The 23,867-nt window shown below is 42.0% G+C and overlaps 1 protein-coding gene across 4 annotated transcripts in view; it reads right to left on the bottom strand.

Annotated features, from left to right (window-relative positions):
* Window positions 1–2,133: 2,133 nt before the first annotated feature.
* LOC134226072 (protein unzipped) overlaps window positions 2,134–23,867 on the bottom strand; it is a 324,483-nt gene continuing 302,749 nt past the window's right edge. For 3 of the 4 annotated variants that reach the window (XM_062706593.1, XM_062706594.1, XM_062706595.1), the window contains exons 6-12: window positions 22,493–22,841; window positions 21,974–22,210; window positions 4,088–4,225; window positions 3,909–4,020; window positions 3,647–3,843; window positions 3,436–3,588; window positions 2,134–3,290 (exon numbers count right to left, since the gene is read on the bottom strand). In XM_062706593.1, coding sequence (XP_062562577.1) covers window positions 2,868–3,290; window positions 3,436–3,588; window positions 3,647–3,843; window positions 3,909–4,020; window positions 4,088–4,225; window positions 21,974–22,210; window positions 22,493–22,777 — 1,545 coding nt within the window. In that variant the 5' untranslated portion in view covers window positions 22,778–22,841 and the 3' untranslated portion in view covers window positions 2,134–2,867. The remainder of the gene's footprint in view (window positions 3,291–3,435; window positions 3,589–3,646; window positions 3,844–3,908; window positions 4,021–4,087; window positions 4,226–21,973; window positions 22,211–22,492; window positions 22,842–23,867) is intronic. The other variant, XM_062706596.1, reaches the window with a different exon arrangement.

Genomic DNA, 23,867 nt, shown 5'->3' with positions numbered 1-23,867 from the left:
AATAGATGAACGAAATATTCTTGCTTTGTCGATTGAAAACCAGAAAACATTTTTTTTATAAATGGAATATACACAAAAAAAAGGAAATCAAAATATTAGGAATGTATCAAAAGAAGCGACCGATATTTTTATCTTTTGTTTTTAGTGACAGATGTTGTCAACAGGCTTATACGATCCGTCATATCCGTTCAAAAAAGTAACTGCATATGAGGTCGGTTTGAATCAGTTCCTTAAATTCTAGAATAAACAAATTATAGTTTAAAATGTATTTAAAAAAAACTTATTTGTTTAGATATGACAATAAAATGTTCATGGTGCCGATAGAAGCTGTGGTTACCCTATATGAGTAATCGATAAGCTTCAAACAAGTTACAGGTATACCTGTGTTCAGAAGAATAGCAGCAGAGACCGACTCCCATATAAAATATCCAACTCGGACAAGCCACCTGCTCCCCGACAAACACACATACACCAAGTATTAAACCCCTCAATCCACCTGCCAAAAAATCACACACCTAGTCAAACTGTTCAAAATAATAGCAGTTTCTGATTTGAAAATATCTGGAAAACAATAAATTGAAATTTTATCAGTTGTATGTAGGTGCTGAGTCACATTATGTAGTTGCGTGTTATATAAATAATACGAATAGTAGGACATGACATTTGGACTCCCAAGTAACATTTCATGTTTTATAACACTCTTGAAGCCCATGATTTACTCTTCAAGAGGGTTATAAAATCAGTATAAAACCAAAATGTTACTAGGGTTGGCCAGTATGTCATAATCCAAACAATCAGACTCAGAGGCCACTCGTTAGAAAAAAAATGACACTTTTAACATATCTGCAGTTCACATCCGATACGTTTCGATCTCAAACCTCAACTCAATCGGTCATTGGGGAGCAAATCATAGCATATCAAACCTGGCTACCCCGTACCAAAGACAGTCCCCGCCGCTAAATACACGATGGCGAGGCGACTCTGTCGCCGTTGATATAGAAGCGTAAGTGTCGCATCGACAATCGCTCAGCGACAGCAGCAGTTGCGCCACCCGTGTTTTGAGTAACAATAATGCAATCAAGCGATTTGTTTAATGTTCGCTGTCGAAAGTAAGAGGAAAAAAGGAAAAACTTATCTTTATAGTTTCCTACACTCGAACTTCGTGTATCAGGATCACTTCGGTCTTTCTACTCTTACACGAATCCAAGCACGAATCACACTATTGCATAAATAAATTACTAGATCCACTAACGCGCACTTCACCTTTATCATTCACATTTCAACCATTTGTAATACGGAAACCATTCAACATCCGAAAAAATGACGGGAGCAAAGTGGAGGAAAAAATAATCGCGTCAACTCGCGAGCGCGGCACACTTCGATCCTGTAGTACTCATCGAGCTCTTTAACAGAAAAAATGGAAAACATGTATGTTGTAATTTGGCGTTTACGTAACTTTCTCAAATTATGGCAGATTGGGATCGTGGGTACAAACCCCAACGAAGGAAGTGACTATCTCCAATGCAAGACTGCAAGCTTGAGTAGCGCAGGAAGCTTGTTTGTTGTGATTTCAACGCTAATCTGGTAACCGGATTGTAGATCCGAAAACTTGGAATACAAAAAAACTTCCTAACGCTGCTTCAAAATCGCTTTCAAGGAAGTTGTAAGTGGTTACTGATATTTCATGATCCTTATCGACAATTTGAACCAGATAAACCCGTCGAAAACATTGAACACATTGATCAGAAAACAAATATGGAAAAATGAAACAAAAAATTGAAAATTTATATAATTTCTGATTTTTGGGAGAAACAGTTCAACTCTGGCTGGATTGGATTCACTAACGTGTATGCTCTATGGAAGAATTTGCTGAATTGGCAGTGTATCGATCGAATTTTTGAACTTTTCATCCTATTGGATTTGTTTTAGTTGTCAAAAATTAACGAGTGCAATTAATTTGGCTATTAGGTCAAATTTTAGTAGCTACATACCAGCTAATAGGAACCAGACAGAACTGTTTCCCTTTTGTTAAAAGTTTTTCCACAACATAGGCCCTTCAATTTTATAATTATATTAAAATTGTTTATCATCAAATGGAATGTGTGCAATGTTCACAAAACTATGAATCTTAACTTTTGAGGACGCAATTTTTCTTTTCTTTAAAATTTATTCTACGACTAGGGTGACGTGAGAATTGTCGATTAAGTATTCTCGTTCGATCGAACTGCTACCCGTGATCACCCTACTCATAAAATAAGCCTTTTTTAATGTTGACTACATAATAATCAATTTAGATAAGCTATAATAATAATGCTAAACTAATCAAATACTTTAACTATATTTACATGAGACGAGCATAGATGTTTCTTTGTTTTACGTTGAATACTCGCATCGAGCGAATTTGTTTTATACACAACTTTAAGATAGAAGCTACTCCACGAGGCTGGACTGCAAATTCTTCACTGGTTCGATTTTTTGCACTATTCGATAGGAGAAAATATGACAATTATTCTGTAATAAATTTAACCGTAATTTTCCCTAATTCATTCCATAATGATATAGTTGTTTCTCCAACTTAGTTTCAAAAACTTACGCGCACTTATTATCTACTAAAAACAAGAGCAATATGATGAGAAATTGATTTTCTTCCACTTGTACCCTACCTACATCCCTAATATTCATCACATTTCTTCAGATCATTATTCTGAGCTCGTTCACCCTTTCTTACTTAAATTAATTATATAAAAATCATAAAAACGGACACAGGAACAACAAAACTGAAGTTGGTATTGAAAGTAAATTAAAATGAACTCACTTTTCTTCTTCACAAAGGAAACAACTTACAAGCTACGTCGAAAAGCCTAGAGTTAAATCCGTTGTGCCACAATCGCCAAACTGCCGGCCGCCACCACAGCAGCTATCGTCCCGGAGGACAACCACCGGGTTGTGGTCGCCCCGCTGTTGCCACCTTGCCTCTTGCCGGAAGCTCCGGAGCCACCGATGCTCGACAGACTGATGCTGCTTTCCGGCTTATCGATACTCCGGCTGCTGGCAACCTCCTCCCGGCTGTTTATTTCGTTGCTCATTTCCTCGTCCAGGCCGACCCGGTTACCGACACTTTCGAGCGGAGTGTCGGTAATGGGCACCGGATCGTTTGTGGTGGTCGCTTCCGTCGTGGACGTGGTGGTCGTTGTAGTTGTTGTCGTCGTCGTTGGCACCAGGGTACCATTTTCGATCCAGTAGATGGGACTGAATTCGATCTTGACGTCTTCCATGTCCTTGCTGAGCATCTGGAAAAGATGTGATAAGAAGCATTAGTTTTCCTTGATCGACAACTCGTAATAAGTTCTTGCATAAGTTCATTCTCCAGTGACTGATCACTGTTCGCACAGTGGCGGAAAATTACAACACGACGATGCAAAATTATACACTTACATATCCAGACAGCTTCCTCGACACCGGATCACTATTATCGTCGTAGTACGCCTTCAGGTTCGCATGGTAAGGAGCTTCCATTTCAGTATAGTTGCCCAGCAGCGTCACGTTGATGGCCGTTCCAGGTTGCAGTATCGTGTTGATGGCCTTGGTCTAAAAAGGATAAAATTGATAACCATAAAGGTGAGGTTATTATGTGGATATCACTCACCTCAAACTTCCTTTCCGTTAGTTCAACACCCCAGAAGATATCAACAGGCTGTTGCGTCCGGGGATCAATAACCTTAGTTGGCACGCCATTGCCAACGCCCAACTGCCGTCCGTAATAGGTCAATTTGGTGTAGTCGTACGTGATGACAGTTTCAGCCTGATTGGTGATGTCCTCCTCATTCGATAGGATGGTTGATCCTTAAAAAAAATATATTAATTTATTCAGTTCTTCTTTTGTACTGATGTTCCATGGGCAATATTACCTAGAATAGTGGTATTTTTCCTGATAACGGTACGCAGTTTGTTCAACTTGATATTTCGCAGTTCGTACTGTACAGGCTCAATTTCCACAAGTAGGTCTCCACTTTCATGTTCCTAAAAATCGAATTGAGAAAAAATAACAATATATTTGACCCATTCTTTTGCTACTAATTTATCTCACCACAGTTTCTGGCATTCCCGGAAGCGGAGCCCAAATTCTGCCACCGAGCTTCTCTAGTGGGTCGTAATTGCCCACAATGTAGGGGTGGTGATGGCCGTGGTGTACCAACTTATAGCGTGCCACATAGTAATCATCAACCTGCAAAAAAAAAACGAAAAAAAGGATGAAAGGGTTTGCAACAGTATTCATGTGGGCAGAGATAATTAATTTATCGCACCTAAATAAAATGGTTAACATTTTGACTTTTTCTTTCAACACAACAGAACGTAGAATTAAATTAAGCGAAAAATAGACATAACGTGTCCCATTTCCAAACCAAATGGCACTTTATCGCATGCGAAGAAGTCTTAATGGACGGCTGTTAAAGCTCAACGTGCCAAGTGTGCTCCATATCCGTGTGATTTTATTGTTACGACCGTCTATCTGTAGGCGTTCTATTGCAATTTGCACATTAGGTGGCTCAATAATATAGCTTTAAAATTCTCAACTGTCTTTCGATACATAGATAGGATACAATATGTTTAAGAACTGTTCAAGAATAATTCAATATTGTCACGTGATTACAATAACAGAAGAATTTTTAAGAAATAGGACTTAGGACCCGTATGACTTTCTGATTCTTTATGGACCTACTATACATTTTATTTCAGAATTCCAATATTTTTTTCAGAAAACACAAATTCCTAGACATTTTTGTCATTGCCAGAAGAAGTAGTACACAAAATCTAAACATTAACTTTAGCAAACCTTCCAAACTTAAGGTATGGTACTAATTACTGATTGCTTAGGGAAATTTGGGCACTCTATTGGAGTTTGCATGATAAATAATGTGTGGCAGTCAAATAGCACTTGCCGTTTACTATATAAATAAATATTCAATGACTTTGAAATTATCGAAATAGGCTTGAGATAAATAATCGAATAAACAACAATCGAAGCAGTCGTTGCTCTTGGATATCAGTCACATGGGCTGCACCGTCGAATGTAAAAGGTTTTCCTGGAGACTCTCGCTTGAATATTAACGGAATAAACTCCACAGATAAGTTCGTTGAAATTTCCACGAGAAGCTCGTTGGAATTTCCACGAGGACATCGTTTGTACATCCACTGAAAATACGTTGGAATTTGCGTGGAAATTTCGTTTGAATCTCTTCTGGAAATTCGTTTTAATTTGTACGGCAAACTCGTTTGAGTTTCCACAGGAAACGGATTTCCTGGAGACCCGGAGCCGGTAAAATTATGTCCTGTGTGCGTTCTCCCAGGTTCATCACCATACCGCCATCTTCGTTTGCCACATCGCCATTCAGGTGTTCTTCGTAGTGCTGCCACCACCTTTGGATCACCTCAAGCTCGTTCGTAAGAAGGTTCCCGTTTATGTCAAGTTGTGGCACGGGGCGCTTACGTAAACGCGGTTTAACTTCTCATAGAACTTTCGTGTGTACAGTTGCTCCGTCTCTTCACGGTCTCGATCTTTCCGCTGGCGCTCTTTCCTCCGGAAATCGAGTTTTATCTGTTCCGTCTGTTCGTGCCGCGTGCGGTGTTGCAGCAATCTCGCCCATGCTGCATTCTTCTCCTCAACTAACTGCTCACATTCGCCGTTATACCGTGACATGCCCTATTACCGTGGGGTTAAGGACGTGTCCACAATAAATTCGCTTTATAAAATTCAATTTGTAACAATCATCCTTGAAAACTATGTCGCTTTAATCAATATTAAATACATTTGAAGGGAAAAATATGTTTTGTACTTAAACTCATAAAAAAATGAAGAAAATAGTATTCGACATTTGACTTATGAATATGCCTAATACCGCGTACATTCCGAAGAAGATTCCAAATACCGCGCAGAAAATTGCCTAATACCGTGCCCTATCAAACAAGCTCAAATGATGAGCTTAAGAGCACATTAACAATAAAGTATGTAAATAATTGAATCATATACAAATTTCAATTAAATTATTAGGTCATACATACTAAAAAACGTCATAAAAATTTACTATTTTACACAGATACCTACTGGGAAAAGAATCTTTTCCTTGAGAAGTTAGCAATTTCTCAATATTGACGGTTTAAAAGCGTTTATTAATTTTTCAAATAATTTACTTCACATTTATTTAGGTTTTAGATAGATGATATCCAATCGAGTGTCTAAATAGATTTGAAGACAATGGGAGGATTTGTATATTCAGATGAAAAATACTCTACCTTCATTTCTAAAGGAAACTGCACAGGAAAAATATTTACGTCTATAGTCTGTGGTAAATATCGCATAAATGATATTGTATTCGTATGTGCTGAACGACACAATAAAGATGATTTATATGTTCATTAGATGTATACCATCTTCAAGTCTTCCAACAGAAGTTTCTCTTTGGGGAAGTATTGGAATAATACATATTGCAATATGTAATTCATCTGAATGATGCTTCCCTTGTAAACCTACACATAAAATGTCGTAGATATTTAATATGAATATTTCAATACCTATACGATATTGTCTAGTGGTATATGTATTCAATGTGATGATATAGTTTTAATTTTCTGAGTATCAACTTCACGGTATAGCTTAGTCACGGTATTAGGCACTACTGGCTAAGAAGATGGCCTAATACCGCGACAATTGTTTTGATCAATAAAAATGCAAAAACAAGAAATTTAAATACCATTTCAGTACCCAGCTCATTTTTTATAGCTGTAAAACTGGGCTTAATGAGATATTGGAAGTAAATATCATTGAAAAATCAAGTTACAAGACTTGGAAATATAACCATAACTTTAAGCGTTTTGCTAAGCGGATACAAATTTTGGCTGTTCGAGCCATACATTTTCGCGTTTATTTTTTAGCGCCTAATTTACGTCACAAATATCCACAATAATAATTCGCTAACATTTTCTGATATATATTTGTGTATTTCACCAAATAATGTGATGTGTATGACAGACAGTACCTCTATATTCATCAATTTGGATAAAATCCACGGTATTAGGCAATGCGCGGAATTAGGGCAGGTCACGGTACCAGTCGTTTCTCTGATCCGGAGCCACCGTGCCTAGTGCAGCGGTTGCGGTGCTTCCAATGGCGAATCTTCAAGAGATGCTGCGCCTAGCTGCTCTTCCATTGGGAGTGCCACTTCCAGCTGCTGCGCGTAGTCTTGGGCTAGTCTACGTGTATTGAACACAGTCGAGAATTTTGAGCGCTGACATAGGGTATGATGGGGCAAGATGGGTCGCCTGAGGCGAACTTTCATTATATTACTAAAAATGTTTAAATTTTAGATTACTCGACGAGATTACACGTTTTATAAAAAGTGTGTTTCACATAAGAAACAATGTTGAAAAATATTTTATCTTGCCATACTCTACGTTCGTGATGTCGGAGAAGAATTTACCGTCATTGCAGAACGTGGTCGATTTGGTTTTTCGTTTCTTGATTAGGTTAATTTCATGTGGCCCTGTGGATATTCCTGCGGACTACCATTCCGCGGGAGGCTGCAAAGTTTATGCATCGTTGGCCGTTGTCGTTCGATACGGTATGCAGACTATTCGGTCAGATAATCGGTCTATACATTTCCTCCCTTCCTACCTGAGCGTTCATGTTGCCGATGACGATTTTGACGTCCCGCAGTGTCCATAGAACGCTTCTTCCTCGTCTTCGGGTCTCCCTTCGTGTGGGCAGTGCACGTTGATGATGCTATAGTTGAAGAAACGCCCTTTTATCCTCAGCTTGCACATCCTTGCGTTGATTGGCTGCCACCCAATCACGCGTCGGCGTATCTTACCCAGCACTACGAAGCCGGTTCCCAGATCATTGGTGGTGCCACAGCTTTGGTAGAAGGTAGCTGCTCGATGCCCGCCTTTCCCCACTTTCTGACCTGTCCAGCAGATTTCCTGCAGCGCTACGACGTCGAAGTTGCGGGGATGTAATTCATCGTAGATTATCCTGCGAAGCCTAGCGACTTGCAGTTCCATGTTCCGAGCTTCTAATCGTGATTCTTTATTCGTCGCCTAGGTATTTGCCGATTGTATAGAGTCGTATTATCTTCTATGTCGTTCGTAATGGTTGTTTTTAAAGGCGGCTTATTGGGCCTGCGCAAACCTCCTGTCTCGTCGGAGGGCCGTCGTGTCAGGTCTGTTTAGCGTCCCACCTAACACCAGGACTTGGGCTTGTAATGGCGGATGTGTACAGTTCCAAAAAAAATCATAGATACATTGTTTTGATTGTTGCATATTTATTCTAAAACTTTATATTGTACATAATATGCATGGTAATCGGTAAATCGAAAACGTTTGAATTCTGCCCATCCCAACCAGCACAGTGTATAAAGGGCTGTTGGACAAAGTTTGAAAAGGACATCGAATAGATAAATTTTGAAAATCTTATTGTAATCTATCTGTTCGAGACAAAATGATGAATAAGATATTTAAAATATGCTTCTGAACAAATATCCACGTAAACCTCCTTCTAAGTGTCTCGAAAGCCTACTTCCATGCAGCTCGAAAGTCCCAAGAGGCTCCGAAGTCTCCTTTCAAACAGACATCATGCACGCGTACAAAAAAGGATGGGATTGAGCAACGACTGCTACGCGCACATACAATTTAGCGCGCGCGAGTCTCACGAAGCTTGTGTACCTCACATTAACACTGGTGAGTCCTTTGCAAACAACAGCGGAGGTGCGTAAAACAGCTTGGGCGGGAAATTTTCATTCAACAATATCGTCGCCTAAGTAACGCCAGCTATTCATTCCTAGCGCATGAGATGAGTCTCATGAGACGTACATTGAGACACCTTCACTCAGTTATTTTATGCGCGCGCTAGTTTCTCTCGTCGCACTCCATCTGAGCTACGTGAGCTTTTGTAACTCATGGCACACTGTCTCATCCATGTATACACGAGAATTAAGAGACTCTGCTTTCAGAAGGCTCCGAAGCCTCCTTTCAAGATGATCGGAAGCATTCTTTCACAATACTCAGAAACCTCCTTCCAAAAGGCACGGAGCCCTCCATTCAAGAGGCTTGGAAACCTCCTTTCAAGAGGCTCGGGAGCCTTATTTCAAGAGGCTCGGGAGCCTCCTTTCAAGAAGCTCTGGAGCCTCCTTTCAAGAATCTCTGGAGCCTCCTTTCAAGAGGCTCGGGAGCCTACTTTCAAGAGGCTCAGAAGCCTCCTTGCAAGAGGCTCAGGAAGCCTCATTTCAAGAGGCTCAGGAAGCCTCCTTTCAAGAGGCTCAGGAAGCCTCCTTTCAAGAGGCTCAGGAAGCCTCCTTTCAAGAGGCCTGGAAGCCTCCTTTCAAGAGGCTCGGAAGCCTCCTTTCAAGAGGCTCAGAAGCCTCCTTTCAAGAGGCTCAGAAGCCTCCTTTCAAGAGACTCAGAAGCCTCCTTTCAAGAGACTCAGGAAGCCTCCTTTCAAGAGGCTCCAGCCTCCTTTCAAGAGGCTCAGAAGCCTCCTTTCAAGAGGCTCAGAGCCTCCTTTCAAGAGGCTCAGAGCCTCCTTTCAAGAGGCTCAGAAGCCTCCTTTCAAGAGGCTCAGAAGCCTCCTTTCAAGAGGCTCAGAAGCCTCCTTTCAAGAGGCTCAGAAGCCTCCTTTCAAGAGGCTCAAGCCTCCTTTCAAGAGGCTCAGAAGCCTCCTTTCAAGAGGCTCTGGAAGCCTCCTTTCAAGAGGCTCAGAGCCTCCTTTCAAGAGGCTCAGAAGCCTCCTTTCAAGAGGCTCAGAGCCTCCTTTCAAGAGGCTGGAAGCCTCCTTTCAAGAGGCTCGGAAGCCTCCTTTCAAGAGGCTCAGAAGCCTCCTTTCAAGAGGCTCAGAAGCCTCCTTTCAAGAGGCTCAGAAGCCTCCTTTCAAGAGGCTCAGAAGCCTCCTTTCAAGAGGCTCAGAAGCCTCCTTTCAAGAGGCTCAGAAGCCTCCTTTCAAGAGGCTCAGGAAGCCTCCTTTCAAGAGGCTCAAGCCTCCTTTCAAGAGGCCTCGGAAGCCTCCTTTCAAGAGGCTCGGAAGCCTCCTTTCAAGAGGCTCAGAAGCCTCCTTTCAAGAGGCTCAGAAGCCTCCTTTCAAGAGGCTCAGAAGCCTCCTTTCAAGAGGCTCAGAAGCCTCCTTTCAAGAGGCTCAGGAAGCCTCCTTTCAAGAGGCTCAGAAGCCTCCTTTCAAGAGGCCCGGAAGCCTCCTTTCAAGAGGCTCAGAAGCCTCCTTTCAAGAGGCTCAGAAGCCTCCTTTCAAGAGGCTCAGAAGCCTCCTTTCAAGAGGCTCAGGCCTCCTTTCAAGAGCTCAGGAAGCCTCCTTTCAAGAGGCTCAGAGCCTCCTTTCAAGAGGCCCGGAAGCCTCCTTTCAAGAGGCTCAGGAAGCCTCCTTTCAAGAGGCTCAAGCCTCCTTTCAAGAGCTCAGGAAGCCTCCTTTCAAGAGGCTCAGAAGCCTCCTTTCAAGAGGCTCAGAAGCCTCCTTTCAAGAGGCTCAGAAGCCTCCTTTCAAGAGGCTCAGAAGCCTCCTTTCAAGAGGCTCAGAAGCCTCCTTTCAAGAGGCTCAGGCCTCCTTTCAAGAGGCTCAGAGCCTCCTTTCAAGAGGCTCAGAAGCCTCCTTTCAAGAGGCTCAGAAGCCTCCTTTCAAGAGGCTCAGAAGCCTCCTTTCAAGAGGCTCAGGCCTCCTTTCAAGAGGCTCAGAAGCCTCCTTTCAAGAGGCTCAGAAGCCTCCTTTCAAGAGGCTCAGAAGCCTCCTTTCAAGAGGCTCAGAAGCCTCCTTTCAAGAGGCTCAGAAGCCTCCTTTCAAGAGGCTCAGAAGCCTCCTTTCAAGAGGCTCAGAAGCCTCCTTTCAAGAGGCTCAGAAGCCTCCTTTCAAGAGGCTCAGAGCCTCCTTTCAAGAGGCTCAGAAGCCTCCTTTCAAGAGGCTCGGAAGCCTCCTTTCAAGAGGCTCAGGAAGCCTCCTTTCAAGAGGCTCAGAAGCATCCTTTCAAGAGGCTCAGGCCTCCTTTCAAGAGGCTCGGAAGCCTCCTTTCAAGAGGCTCAGGCCTCCTTTCAAGAGGCTCAAGCCTCCTTTCAAGAGGCTCAGGAAGCCTCCTTTCAAGAGGCTCAGAAGCCTCCTTTCAAGAGGCTCAGAAGCCTCCTTTCAAGAGGCTCGGAAGCCTCCTTTCAAGAGGCTCAGAAGCCTCCTCTCAAGGGGCTCGGAGGCCTCCTTTCAAGAGGCCCAGAAGCTGCCTTCAAGAGGCTCGGAAGCCTCCTTTCAAGAGGCTCGGAAGCCTCCTTTCAAGAGGCTCGGAAGCCTCCTTTCATGAGGCTCAGAAGCCTCCTTTCAAGAGGCTCGGAAGCCTCCTTTCAAGAGACTCGGAAGCCTCCGTTCAAGAAACACGGGGTCCTCCTTTCAAGAGGCTCAGGCCTCCTTTCAAGAGGCTCAGGAAGCCTCCTTTCAAGAGGCTCAGAGCCTCCTTTCAAGAGGCTCAGAAGCCTCCTTTCAAGAGGCTCAGAAGCCTCCTTTCAAGAGGCTCAGGCCTCCTTTCAAGAGGCTCAGAAGCCTCCTTTCAAGAGGCTCAGGAAGCCTCCTTTCAAGAGGCTCAGAAGCCTCCTTTCAAGAGGCTCAGGAAGCCTCCTTTCAAGAGGCTCAGAAGCCTCCTTTCAAGAGGCCTGGAAGCCTCCTTCAAGAGGCTCAGAGCCTCCTTTCAAGAGGCTCAGGAAGCCTCCTTTCAAGAGGCTCGGAAGCCTCCTTTCAAGAGGCTCAGGCCTCCTTTCAAGAGGCTCAGAAGCCTCCTTTCAAGAGGCTCAGGAAGCCTCCTTTCAAGAGGCTCAAGCCTCCTTTCAAGAGGCTCAGAAGCCTCTTTTCAAGAGGCTCAAAAGCCTCTTTTCAAGTAGCTCAGAAGCTTCCTTTCAAAAGGCGCAGAAGCCGTCTTTGAAGAGGCTCGGAAGTATCCTTTCAAGAGGCTCGGAAGTCTCCTTTTAAAAGGCTCGAAAGCCTAGTTTTGAGAGGCTCAGAAGCCTACTTTCAAGAGACTCGGAAGCCTATTTTCAAGAGGCTCGGAAGCCTATTTTCAAGATGCTCAGAAGCCTATTTTCAAGAGGCTCGTAAGCCTCATTTCAAGAGGCTCGGAAGCCTTCTTTCAAGAGGCTCAGAAGCCTCCTTTCAAGAGGCTCAAGCCTCCTTTCAAGAGGCTCAGAAGCCTCCTTTCAAGAGGCTCAGGAAGCCTCCTTTCAAGAGGCTCAAGCCTCCTTTCAAGAGGCTCAGAAGCCTCCTTTCAAGAGGCTCAGAGCCTCCCTTTCAAGAGGCTCAGGAAGCCTCCTTTCAAGAGGCTCAAGCCTCCTTTCAAGAGGCTCAGAAGCCTCCTTTCAAGAGGCTCAGAGCCTCCTTTCAAGAGGCTCGGAAGCCTCCTTTCAAGAGGCCTCAGAAGCCTCCTTTCAAGAGGCTCAGGAAGCCTCCTTTCAAGAGGCTCAGGCCTCCTTTCAAGAGGCTCGGAAGCCTCCTTTCAAGAGGCTCAGAAGCCTCCTTTCAAGAGGCTCAGAAGCCTCCTTTCAAGAGGCTCAGAAGCCTCCTTTCAAGAGGCCTCAGCCTCCTTTCAAGAGGCTCAGAAGCCTCCTTTCAAGAGGCTCAGAGCCTCCTTTCAAGAGGCTCAGAGCCTCCTTCAAGAGGCTCGGAAGCCTCCTTTCAAGAGGCTCAGAGCCTCCTTTCAAGAGGCTCAGAAGCCTCCTTTCAAGAGGCTCAGGCCTCCTTTCAAGAGGCTCAGAAGCCTCCTTTCAAGAGGCCTGGAAGCCTCCTTTCAAGAGGCTCAGAAGCCTCCTTTCAAGAGGCTCAGAAGCCTCCTTTCAAGAGGCTCAGAAGCCTCCTTTCAAGAGGCTCAGAAGCCTCCTTTCAAGAGGCTCAGAAGCCTCCTTTCAAGAGGCTCAGAAGCCTCCTTTCAAGAGGCTCAGAAGCCTCCTTTCAAGAGGCTCGGAAGCCTCCTTTCAAGAGGCTCGGAAGCCTCCTTTCAAGAGGCTCGGAAGCCTCCTTTCAAGAGGCTCGGAAGCCTCCTTTGAAGAGGCTCGGAAGCCTCCTTTCAAGAGGCTCGGAAGCTTCCTTTCAAGAGGCTCGGAAGCCTCCTTTCACAATACTCAGAAGCCTCCTTCCAAAAGGCGCGGAGGCCTCCATTCAAGAGGCTTGGAAATCTCCTCTCAAGAGGCTCGTGAACCTCCTTCTAAGTGTTTCGAAAGCTTACTTCCATGCAGCTCGAAAGTGCCAAGAAACTCCGAAGTCTCCTTAAAAAAAACGAAACCTTCTTTCAAGAAGCTCGGAAACCTTCTTTCAAAAGACTCCGAAGCCTCCTTTAGAGAGGCTCGGAAGCCTTCTTTAAAGAGGCTCGGAAGCCTCCTTTCAAGAGGCTCGGAAGCCTCCTTTCAAGAGGCTCGGAAGCCTCCTTTCAAGAGGCTCGGAAGCCTCCTTTCGAGAGGTTCGGAAGCCTCCTTTCAAGAGGCTCGAAGCCTCCTTTCAAGAGGCTCAGGAAGCCTCCTTTCAAGAGGCTCAGGCCTCCTTTCAAGAGGCTCGGAAGCCTCCTTTCAAGAGGCTCAGAAGCCTCCTTTCAAGAGGCTCAGGAAGCCTCCTTTCAAGAGGCTCAGGAAGCCTCCTTTCAAGAGGCTCAGAAGCCTCCTTTCAAGAGGCTCAGGCCTCCTTTCAAGAGGCTCAGAAGCCTCCTTTCAAGAGGCTCAGAGCCTCCTTTCAAGAGGCTCAGAAGCCTCCTTTCAAGAGGCTCAGAAGCCTCCTTTCAAGAGGCTCGGAAGCCTCCTTTCAAGAGGCTCAGAAGCCTCCTTTCAAGAGGCTCAGAGCCTCCTTTCAAGAGGCTCAGAGCCTCCTTTCAAGAGGCTCAGGAAAGCCTCCTTTCAAGAGGCTCAGAAGCCTCCTTTCAAGAGGCTCAGAGCCTCCTTTCAAGAGGCTCAGGAAGCCTCCTTTCAAGAGGCTCAGGCCTCCTTTCAAGAGGCTCGGAAGCCTCCTTTCAAGAGGCTCGGAAGCCTCCTTTCAAGAGGCTCGGAAGCCTCCTTTCAAGAGCCTCGGAAGCTTCCTTTCAAGAGGCTCGGAAGCTTCCTTTCAAGAGGCTCGGAAGCCTCCTTTCAAGAGGCTCTGAAGCCTCTTTCCTAGAGACTCGGAAGCCTCCTTTCAAGAGGCTCATGAACCTCCTTTCAAAAGGCTCAGAAGCCTCCTTTCAAGAGGCTCAGATGCCTCCTTCCAAGAGGCTCAGATGCCTCCTTCCAAGAGGCTCAGAAGCCTCCTTTCAAGAGGCCTGGAAGCCTCCTTTCAAGAGGCTCAGAAGCGTCCTTTCAAGAGGCTCAGAAGCCTCCTTTCAAGAGCTCAGGAAGCCTCCTTTCAAGAGGCTCAGAAGCCTCCTTTCAAGAGGCTCAGAAGCCTCCTTTCAAGAGGCTCGGAAGCCTCCTTTCAAGAGGCTCAGAAGCCTCCTTTCAAGAGGCTCAGAAGCCTCCTTTCAAGAGGCTCAGAAGCCTCCTTTCAAGAGGCTCGAAGCCTCCTTTCAAGAGGCCTCAAGCCTCCTTTCAAGAGGCTCAGAAGCCTCCTTTCAAGAGGCTCAGAAGCCTCCTTTCAAGAGGCCTGGAAGCCTCCTTTCAAGAGGCTCAGAAGCCTCCTTTCAAGAGGCTCAGAAGCCTCCTTTCAAGAGGCTCGAAGCCTCCTTTCAAGAGGCTCAGAGCCTCCTTTCAAGAGGCTCGGAAGCCTCCTTTCAAGAGGCTCGGAAGCCTCCTTTCAAGAGGCTCGGAAGCCTCCTTTCAAGAGGCTCGGAAGCCTCCTTTCAAGAGGCTCGGAAGCCTCCTTTCACGCAGAGAAAATCTACCTTTTTGAACTAAAAAATAAAATTATTGAAATATTTTTTAAACTCAAATATTTTATTTTTAAAATCAAAACTGAAATATAATGAATTCAAAAATTTTAATTGTTGTTTCTACTGCAATCCAGTACAAATAATACAGTATATTATAAACTAGTTTGTGAAGTAAATATTTGAAAAAATTACAAATATAATTATTGTAGTAATTAAAATCGCATGTAAATAAAATAATTGATAATCACGAGCAATTTAATATAACATTCAAAATAAATGTTTGATTACAATATTTATTTATTTTTAATTTAAGAAAAATATTGTTGAAAGCAAAAAATTTTCTTTTTGGTTTAAAAATATTTTTTGTACAAACAAAACAAAAAATTGTAAATTCAACAATTTTTATTTTGAGTGCTGTTTTGGAACATTGTAGAAACAACAATATTTTTCGTCTAATCAAATCAGTTTTTTTGTTGAATTCAACGAATAAAATTATTAGCCGGGGAACAATAATTATTTTTGTTGTTTTTATACATAATATCATTGAGTTTAAAAAACATTTCTCTGCGTGTTCAAGAGGCTCGGAAGCCTCCTTTCAAGAGGCTCAGAAGCCTCCTTTCAAGAGGCTCGGAAGCCTCCTTTCAAGAGGCTCGGAAGCCTCCTTTCAAGAGGCTCGGAAGCCTCCTTTCAAGAGGCTCGGAAGCCTCCTTTCAAGAGGCTCGGAAGCCTCCTTTCAAGAGGCTCGGAAGCCACCTTTCAAGAGGCTCGGAAGCCTCCTTTCAAGAGGCTCGTAAATCTCCTTCTAAGTGTCTCGAAAGCCTACTTCCATGCAGCTCGAAAGTCCCAAGAGGCTCCGAAGTCTCCTTTCAAAAGGCTCCGAAGCATCGTTACAAGAGGCTCGGAAGCTTTCTTTCAAGATGCTCGGAAGCATTTTTTCACAATGCTCAGAAGCCTCCTTCCAAAAGGCCCAGAGGCCTCAATTCAAGAGGCTCGGAAATCTCCATTTAAGAAGCTTGGAAACATCCTCTCAAAAGGCTCGTGAAGCTCCTTCTAAGTGTCTCGAAAGCTTACTTCCATGCAGCTCGAAAGTCCCAAGAAACTCTGAAGTCTCCTTTCAAGAAGCTCAGAAACCTTCTTTCAAGAGGCCTCCTTTCAAGAGGCTCGGATGTTTCCATTCAAAAGGCTCGGAAGCCTCCTTCCAAGAGGCTCAGAAGCCCCCTTACGCTCATTTGCATTTATAGCCGAAAATAAGCGGTACCTCAATGAATGCAAAAGCTCGAAGGGGTACCTCTCAAGGAAAAGGTTGAGAACCGCTGGTCTAGTTAATCCGAAATTCCAGTAACCAGGTAATCCAAATCTGTTAAATAGGAGGATGTAGAGGAGGAGTTTCTAAATCAGACGAGTTTCGACGAGTTTCATAAATCATTTAGAATCCATTCTAAAGCCAACCAAACCTAAATTTTGATCTTGATTTTCTAACAGAATCAATAATGCTGTTAAACAAACTCATCGGTGGTCACAATTTCTCCCCGCACACGTCTCTCTACCAAACTGCTCATGATCTCATGTTTGCAACATTTGCTTGCTTCTAGATTTTGGGTTAGGGCTAAGAATCATCTACAAATAGTTAGTTCTTTCTGCTGATTGAGTTAAATGAGAAAGTTTGTTCTAGAAATCCCGAAAAAAAACTCCCAAGTTGTTTCGCAACATTCAGCGAAATGACCGCATAACTGCGAAATTACCGCATACTGGAAAATTCTGTTGCCGGTATGCCGTGTTTCTCAAACAAAAACAATCACAATTAATTTGCACTCAAAAAAGTATTTGTAGCTTTACTCAATGCTTCATCAAGATGTAAGTTCCAATTTAGCTTACTGTCAAGTCTAACTCCAAGATTCTTGACTGAGTTTGAAAGTTTCAAATCTGCTCCTTTCAATTTCAAAGTAGGAAAAGAATGATTTCTTCTCCTTGTAAACGCTACCATTATGGCATTTGAAGGATTTATGTTTAATCCTTTTTCACACCACAATGTGATGAAATTTAGGGCAATTTGCAATCGGTTAGAAATAACACAGTCATATTTTCCTCTCACTATTATAACTATATCATCCGCGAAGCCAATTATTTCGAAGCCTCGAGCATCCAGTTGTTTAAGAAGATCATCAACGATTAAAGACCACAAAACGCTTAAAGACCTCTAATTAGAGGTGATAGTACTCCTCCTTGGGGACACCCTTTTACTGCTCTTACACTAATTGATGAGATTCCAAGGTCGGTTGATATTTCTCATTTTGATAACATCTCGCCATTCCAATCAACAATACAAACATCGAAACCTCGTTTCAACATAGCATTCATTATTGAACTGTGAGATGTGTTATCAAATGCTCCTTCAATGTAAATGAATGCTGCAAGTGAGATTTCTTTTGCTTGAAAAGATCTTTCCAACTTTGTAACTAGCTTGTGAAGCGCTGTTATTGAAGATTTGCCCTCCTAATACCACACACTTAAACAGCATCACCTTAAACGTTCTATTTATCCCATGCCTGTGTCGATTGCAGTGTTGGTAAAAACTCAAATCTCATCCACGATTCAAATCAAGCGCGAGGCAAACCACATCCGACTCATGGCCCAAAGAATCGTCCATGATTTGACTCGCGATTTGCATCATTGCGTGTTCTTCTTCGTTAAATTCATCGGAATAACTTTCTTTGCTTAAAGCAATGGATAATAAATCCATACGTAAACATAAAATACGCTTCGATTGGGTTTTGACATTTTTTGGAGCGAAATCATTTTTCGGCGAATAAGCGAAACGAAGCGATTCTGCGTGAAAAACTCATGCGCGATTTTTTTTTATGTCTTTATTATCGAGACTTTCAGTCCAAGGCTGGCTCGTCTCGTACCATGCGCGATGCTCTCCATGCAGAATCGCAAGCGAGTCAGCTCGCGCATGAGGGTTCGGTGAGTGAGATTTGAGCATGATTCTACACTAACACTGGTCGATTGTTGCAAATATGCGATCATAGGCGGTGCCTGTGTATGTGTAGACTAGACTAGAGAAGAGTTGGCAAGCTACAAAGAAAAAGTTACGAGAACAATATAAGACATTTACATATTTTAAGAATTCTAATCATATATTTTTATTGACAAAAGTTCTATATTATCGAATAAATCTCCATATGTTTACCCAACCCACAAACACAAATTTTCCTTCCTGAGACATCTGGTCGGGGTTCAGCCAAATCACACCAAGCGCCAATGTAAAATTACCCATTTTCTTGCACAAGTTTTCGTGTAGCAGCTCCAATTGATCACAAAGCATATTGGATATCCTTTTACCCTATAACTGAGGATATCCAACAACAAATGTATGAATGAATTGATATAATTTTTTTTTACTAATTTTATTTGTTAATTATCTAATACATGGGGCCCTCCTTAGCCGTGCGGTAAGACGCGCGGCTACAAAGCAAGACCATTCTGAGGGTGACTGGGTTCGATTCCCGGTGCCGATCTCGGCAATTTTCGGATTGGAAATTGTCTCGACTTTTCTGGGCATAAAAGTATCATCGTGTTAGCCTCATGATATACGAATGCAAAAATGGTAACCTGGCTTAGAAACCTCGCAGTTAATAACTGTGGAAGTGCTTAATGAACACTAAGCTGCGAGGCGGCTCTGTCCCAGTGTGGGGATGTAATGCCAATAAGAAGAAGAAGAAGACATGCACTCATCTCTTAGACTAGGTGCTCCGTGTTTCCTAACACTATCATCCTTATTTGCTATGTTACATTTTTTGTTGTTATTAATACATTTCAATTGCCTCTGGCAGTTATGTAGGAATGTAGGAATTACAATGTTTTAAACTTAAATTAAACCCTAATTTATACTAAGGGTACAAGGAGCTGATCGTTGCAATAGAAGATTTTAACAATTTTCGTCTTAAATTGGAAATTATTTTATTGGACATTTGTTGCAATGTCTCAATATTAGAAATTCTATTAAGTTCATTGGTACTGTGGCAACTTCAGAATCATTTTCAAAATTTTATTTTGAATCCTGGAGTGCCTTCTATCTGGTATTGCAGCAACTAGTCCATATTGGCACAGCATACAACATGGCTGGTCCAAAAAAAATTTTTTGTATATCAAAAGTTTGTTCTTAAGACAAAGTTTTGATTTCTTTTTTAAAAGTGGATATAGACACTTAATATATTTGTTACATTTGGCTCGAAGGCCTTCAGTGTGATCTTTAAAAGTTAATTTTTGGTCCAGCAGAAGTCCTAAATATTTGGCTTTGCTAGACCAATTAATTGGAACTCCCTGCATAGTGACAGTATGTCTGCTAGTAGGTTTCAAATAAGAAGGCTTATGTGGAAAAATTATAAGCTGAGTTTAGGAAGCATTCGGGGAAATTTTCCATTTTTGCAAGTAAGTGGAGAAAATATTCAAACTTTTTTGCAATGTACTACAAATGACACGAAGGCTTCGCCCTTTGGCTGAGAGACCTGTGTCATCTGCAAACAAAGACACCCTGGTGGTAAATCAGGTAAGTCAGAAGTAAAAATGTTATACAATATGGGCTCCAGTATGCTGCCTTGGGGAACACCAGCTCTTACAGGTAATCTATTAGATTTAGAATTCTGATAGTTTACCTGCAGTGAGCGATCTGATAAATAATTTTGGATCACTTTAATAATGTTCAGAGGAAAATTGAAAATTCATCAATTTTACAATCAAACCTTCATGCCAAACACTGTCAAATGCTTTCTCTATATCAAGAAGAGCAACTCTAGTCGAATATCCTTCAGATTTGTTGAGTCGAATTAAATTCGTTACTCTTAATAACTGATGGGTGGTTGAATGCCCATGGCGAAAACCAAATTGCTCATCAGCAAAAATAGAATTGTCATTAATATGAATCATCATTCTATTTAAAATAATCTTTTCAAACAGTTTGCTTATTGAAGAAAGCAAACTAATTGGTCGATAACTAGAAGCCTCAGCTGGATTTTTGTCCTGCTTTCGAATAGCTCTGGCATTTTTCCATTTATCTGGAAAGTATGCCAATTGAAAACATTTGTTAAATAAATTAACCAAAAAGGATAAAGAGCTCTCAGGAAGTTTTTTGATAAGTATGTAGAAAATACCAAAATACCAAGCACCGGATGATGTGCTTTCATATTTTTAAATTTTCTAGTAATAGATCAAACTTCATCCAAATTAGTTTCCAACGAAGGGTCAAAAACATTCTCTTGATTGAAGCTTCGTGTAACCTGATCCTCAATTGGACTAGTGAGACCTAGACTAAAACTATGGGAACTCTCGAACTGCTGAGCAAGTTTTTGAGCCTTTTCCCAATCTGTTAATAAAATTTCATTTCCCTCTTAAAGCACTGGAATTGGCTTTTGAAGTTTTTTAAGAATTTTCCTTATTTTCCAAAAGGGTTTCGAACTGGGATCCAACTTCGAGACATTATTCTCAAAGTTGGTATTTCTCAGAATAGCGAAACGTTTTTAATTTAATTTTGCAAATCTCGCCAAATAACGTTCAACGCGGGATCGCGAGTTCTTTGGTATTGCCCTCGCCTTACATTTTTGAGACGGATCAGTAGCTGAAGATCGTCGTCAATAATAGTGGAGTTGAATTTAATTTCATATTTAGGAATTGCAATGCCTCTGGCTTCGACAATTAAATTCGTCAAAGATACGAGCGCATTGCCAATATCACTTTGGGTATCCAAAGGAATATCAACATCAAAATTCCTATCGATATACGTTTTATATAAATCCCAATCAGCTCTATGATAATTAAAAGTAGTGCTGATTGGATTATAAATGGCTTCTTGTGCGATTTCAAATGTCACAGGAAGGTGATCAGAGTCAAAGTCAGCATGAGTTACCAATTAACCACACAGCTGACTTGAATCCGTTAAAAGTAAATCAATTGTAGAAGGGTTTCGACTGGAAGAAAAACAAGTTTGTCCATTGGGATATTGAATAGTATAATATCCCGCAGAACAATCTTCAAATAAAATTTTGCCGTTGAATTGATATGAAATGATTTCCGTTTTCATTCTTCCAACAAAGTAACACAAGCCAGTCAAAAAGGCGCTTGGTGTGGTTTCGCTGAACCCCGATCATCTATGAAGGTAGTATGGGTTCCCTGCATCTTCGCTAATAGTTTTTGAACTAACATTTCTTCCCACATTTTCATGATTGTAAGGACATATACAACTGCTACTGTATAGGAAAAGGCAATAATCCCAGGTACCAATTTGCGAAAATATATGTACAGTGTGTTGCTCAATTGATCATTGTATAGCTACCCACAAAATAAAGCCAAAACATATTTTTGTGGCGGAAAAACCGCAGAATAGTCATATGTATGTATGCATGTAATTCATTGTTGTCTACAATTGGATATCTTTAAAAAAAAATCCAAAAATCATTCTTTTTCAGACCGTCAAACTATACTAACATCTTAAGAAAATCAATTTTCCTATAGCTTTTGGAAAGGGGGGAAGAACTTTTACCATAAATAACAACTGCTACTAGTCATCTCATGTATCGCTACAGGCGATAACGAGAGCCTGTTACCACGTTTTCTGTCCGGCACAGACAAATACAACGATAACTTGATTTTTGTGTAGTTTTCTTAAATGTTGCAGTGCTAGAACAAAGATAGTACCAGCTTATCCTACACATAATAAAAGTTGGAGAACTCGTGAATTTATAAAAAAATATCACGGGATTAATTGTATTATCATCTTAAGTGACATAACTAGCAGATGTATGTAATATAAAAAATACAAATAGTATAGAAATGGTGAAGTTACGTTGCCAGAAAATGTGTGGAGGCTTGCTAGCTAGCTTTATTTTGAGAACAACCTACCACGCGTCCGCTCTATGTGTTTATATCATGTAGTATTGTTCTAATTCTTCATATGACGAACTTCAATGCTACCTACATGCATATGCAATATGCATATCCTTTCAAAAGATAAAAGTCGATCAATCTTCGGAATGAAAATTCCATTTAAACACAGCCTTTACACCACCACCCTCAACATCCCAACACACACAACAGTGTTAAACTGGATTCCAATCTGCATAACTCGTTACGCTACTCACCTTTCCGATGCTGGCGCTGACGGCACCGGGAAACTTCTCCGTACGGAACTTGTTCCACGGTTGCCACTTGAGCTTTCCGCCCCCGTTTCGATTCACCAGCACCTCGAACGTCCGATGCCGCCGGACGTCCGACTGCAGCGACACCGTACAGATGGTGGACGAGTCCTCCATGTGCGTCTGACCGGCACAGTAGATACCCTCGATCTGTAACCGGCACACGTAGCTGGCGTGGCTTAGCTGTGGCGGATGAACGAGAAACAATAGGTTGTTATAGGAAATATTGACATCGGTTATATTTTAGTTCTAATTAACAATATATGCGATAAATCAATATTGTTTTGAAAGTTGATGGTATCTAACTGCAGTCTTACATATTTATGCACTTGGCTACACACCTTGATTTTATACTAGTACAGAAAATGACTGGAAGCAATTACATTAATTAAAATCGAATGAAATAGGTACACCATTCCACCCGGTGGTCTGCGTAAACTCTACAATTAAGTATCGGCTGCTTACCTGGTCACTGTCCAGCAGTTCCTTGGAGCGGGGATGCTCCGCCGGGTTGTAACTTTGCACCGCATATTGCAGTTGTGTCTTCTCGCCGTTGAACTTCTCCCATGCCAGCGTACTGGACGTGACCGTTTGATCTTTGCTGAATGCTTTGAACACACTGTTGGTCATGGCCCAGCTGCCACCGGCGAGGGCGGCTACTGTCAGTAGGGCCACGGACAGGACGGTCGAACATCGGTGCCAGCTTTTGTTGGGGCCTCTACTGCTCCCGCAGCGCCTCCGGTTGGTCATTGTGGGGGACTAATTAGCTAAAATCCGGTGGATGGTGAATAACGGTTGCTGCCACAGCGAACGTCTGGAACGAGAAGGAGAACAGCATGCGGTTAGCTCATGTCAGTCAAATTGAATTTCTTGCAATTGAATCATACAGAAAACTGTGTCGCTTATGTTCTTGAATTCGTTAACAAAGTTTGTCTGATCCAAAGATTCTAACTCTGCGGCAGTTGCTATTAAATGAGAAAAGCGAATTACTTATCGTGTTGACGTACAACGGAAGAAGTAATTTCCTTTCCTGTGTTCATAAGTTGTTGTAAGATGCGGGGAATATCCGAGAGGCAATAAAGTGGTACATTGTCGGTGCTGTGCGTGTTATCATGGAAGTTATATCCCGCTTATGTCCGGATTGTAAGCCCATTTCAGAGAGTGATGTACGAGACGGAGGTATAATTCAATTCAAAACTTTAACTTCGTCTTTAGATTATACAGGTTTGGTTGATGAGCATTCTATGTCTAAAATCGGAAACGGTGTATTTAGAGTAGCAACAAAATCAAAAGAAGGGGTATAGAAAGCCCTCGCTATGGCTTGTATATTAGGAAAGTAGCTTTTATTAATTACTTCAATTGCAGAATTTGTACAAAGATAATTTTCTCTGCAACTAAAATGATCACATGTTTCTTGCGACTATTTCATTCAGCGATTATGTGTAGTTATAACAAAGCTATAATAATATCCGTATAATAACTGTATAATATAAATATCAAATTAAAATCTGTGAATGTTTGTATTGTTTTTATGACAATGTTTCAGTGATTACAATGAAACGACAGTTTTGTTTAGTCAGGCTTTTCTCCCGAAAAAAAATGAAACTTTCTCTCAATGAGCAATAGGGTAACAAACCCAAGGAACTAAGCAAATTCCACCACTATTTAATTGATTGAATTTGATTAGCTGTGCTCGGTAACTTTTAATGCAATACAACAACTTTTTTGCGTTACAGTTCACTTTTCTTCAGCCATCGATAGATATTTCGTGTACATATGGGAGAAAATCGGAAATTTGTTTTCAATAAAATTAAAATATCTGCAGTTATAAGAAGTCACA

This window comes from Armigeres subalbatus, chromosome 3 (genome assembly GCF_024139115.2).
Source record: "Armigeres subalbatus isolate Guangzhou_Male chromosome 3, GZ_Asu_2, whole genome shotgun sequence".
Taxonomy (NCBI): domain Eukaryota; kingdom Metazoa; phylum Arthropoda; class Insecta; order Diptera; family Culicidae; genus Armigeres; species Armigeres subalbatus.
The sequence above is the reverse complement of the archived record's forward strand: the minus strand, read 5'-3'. Positions and strand labels throughout refer to the sequence as shown.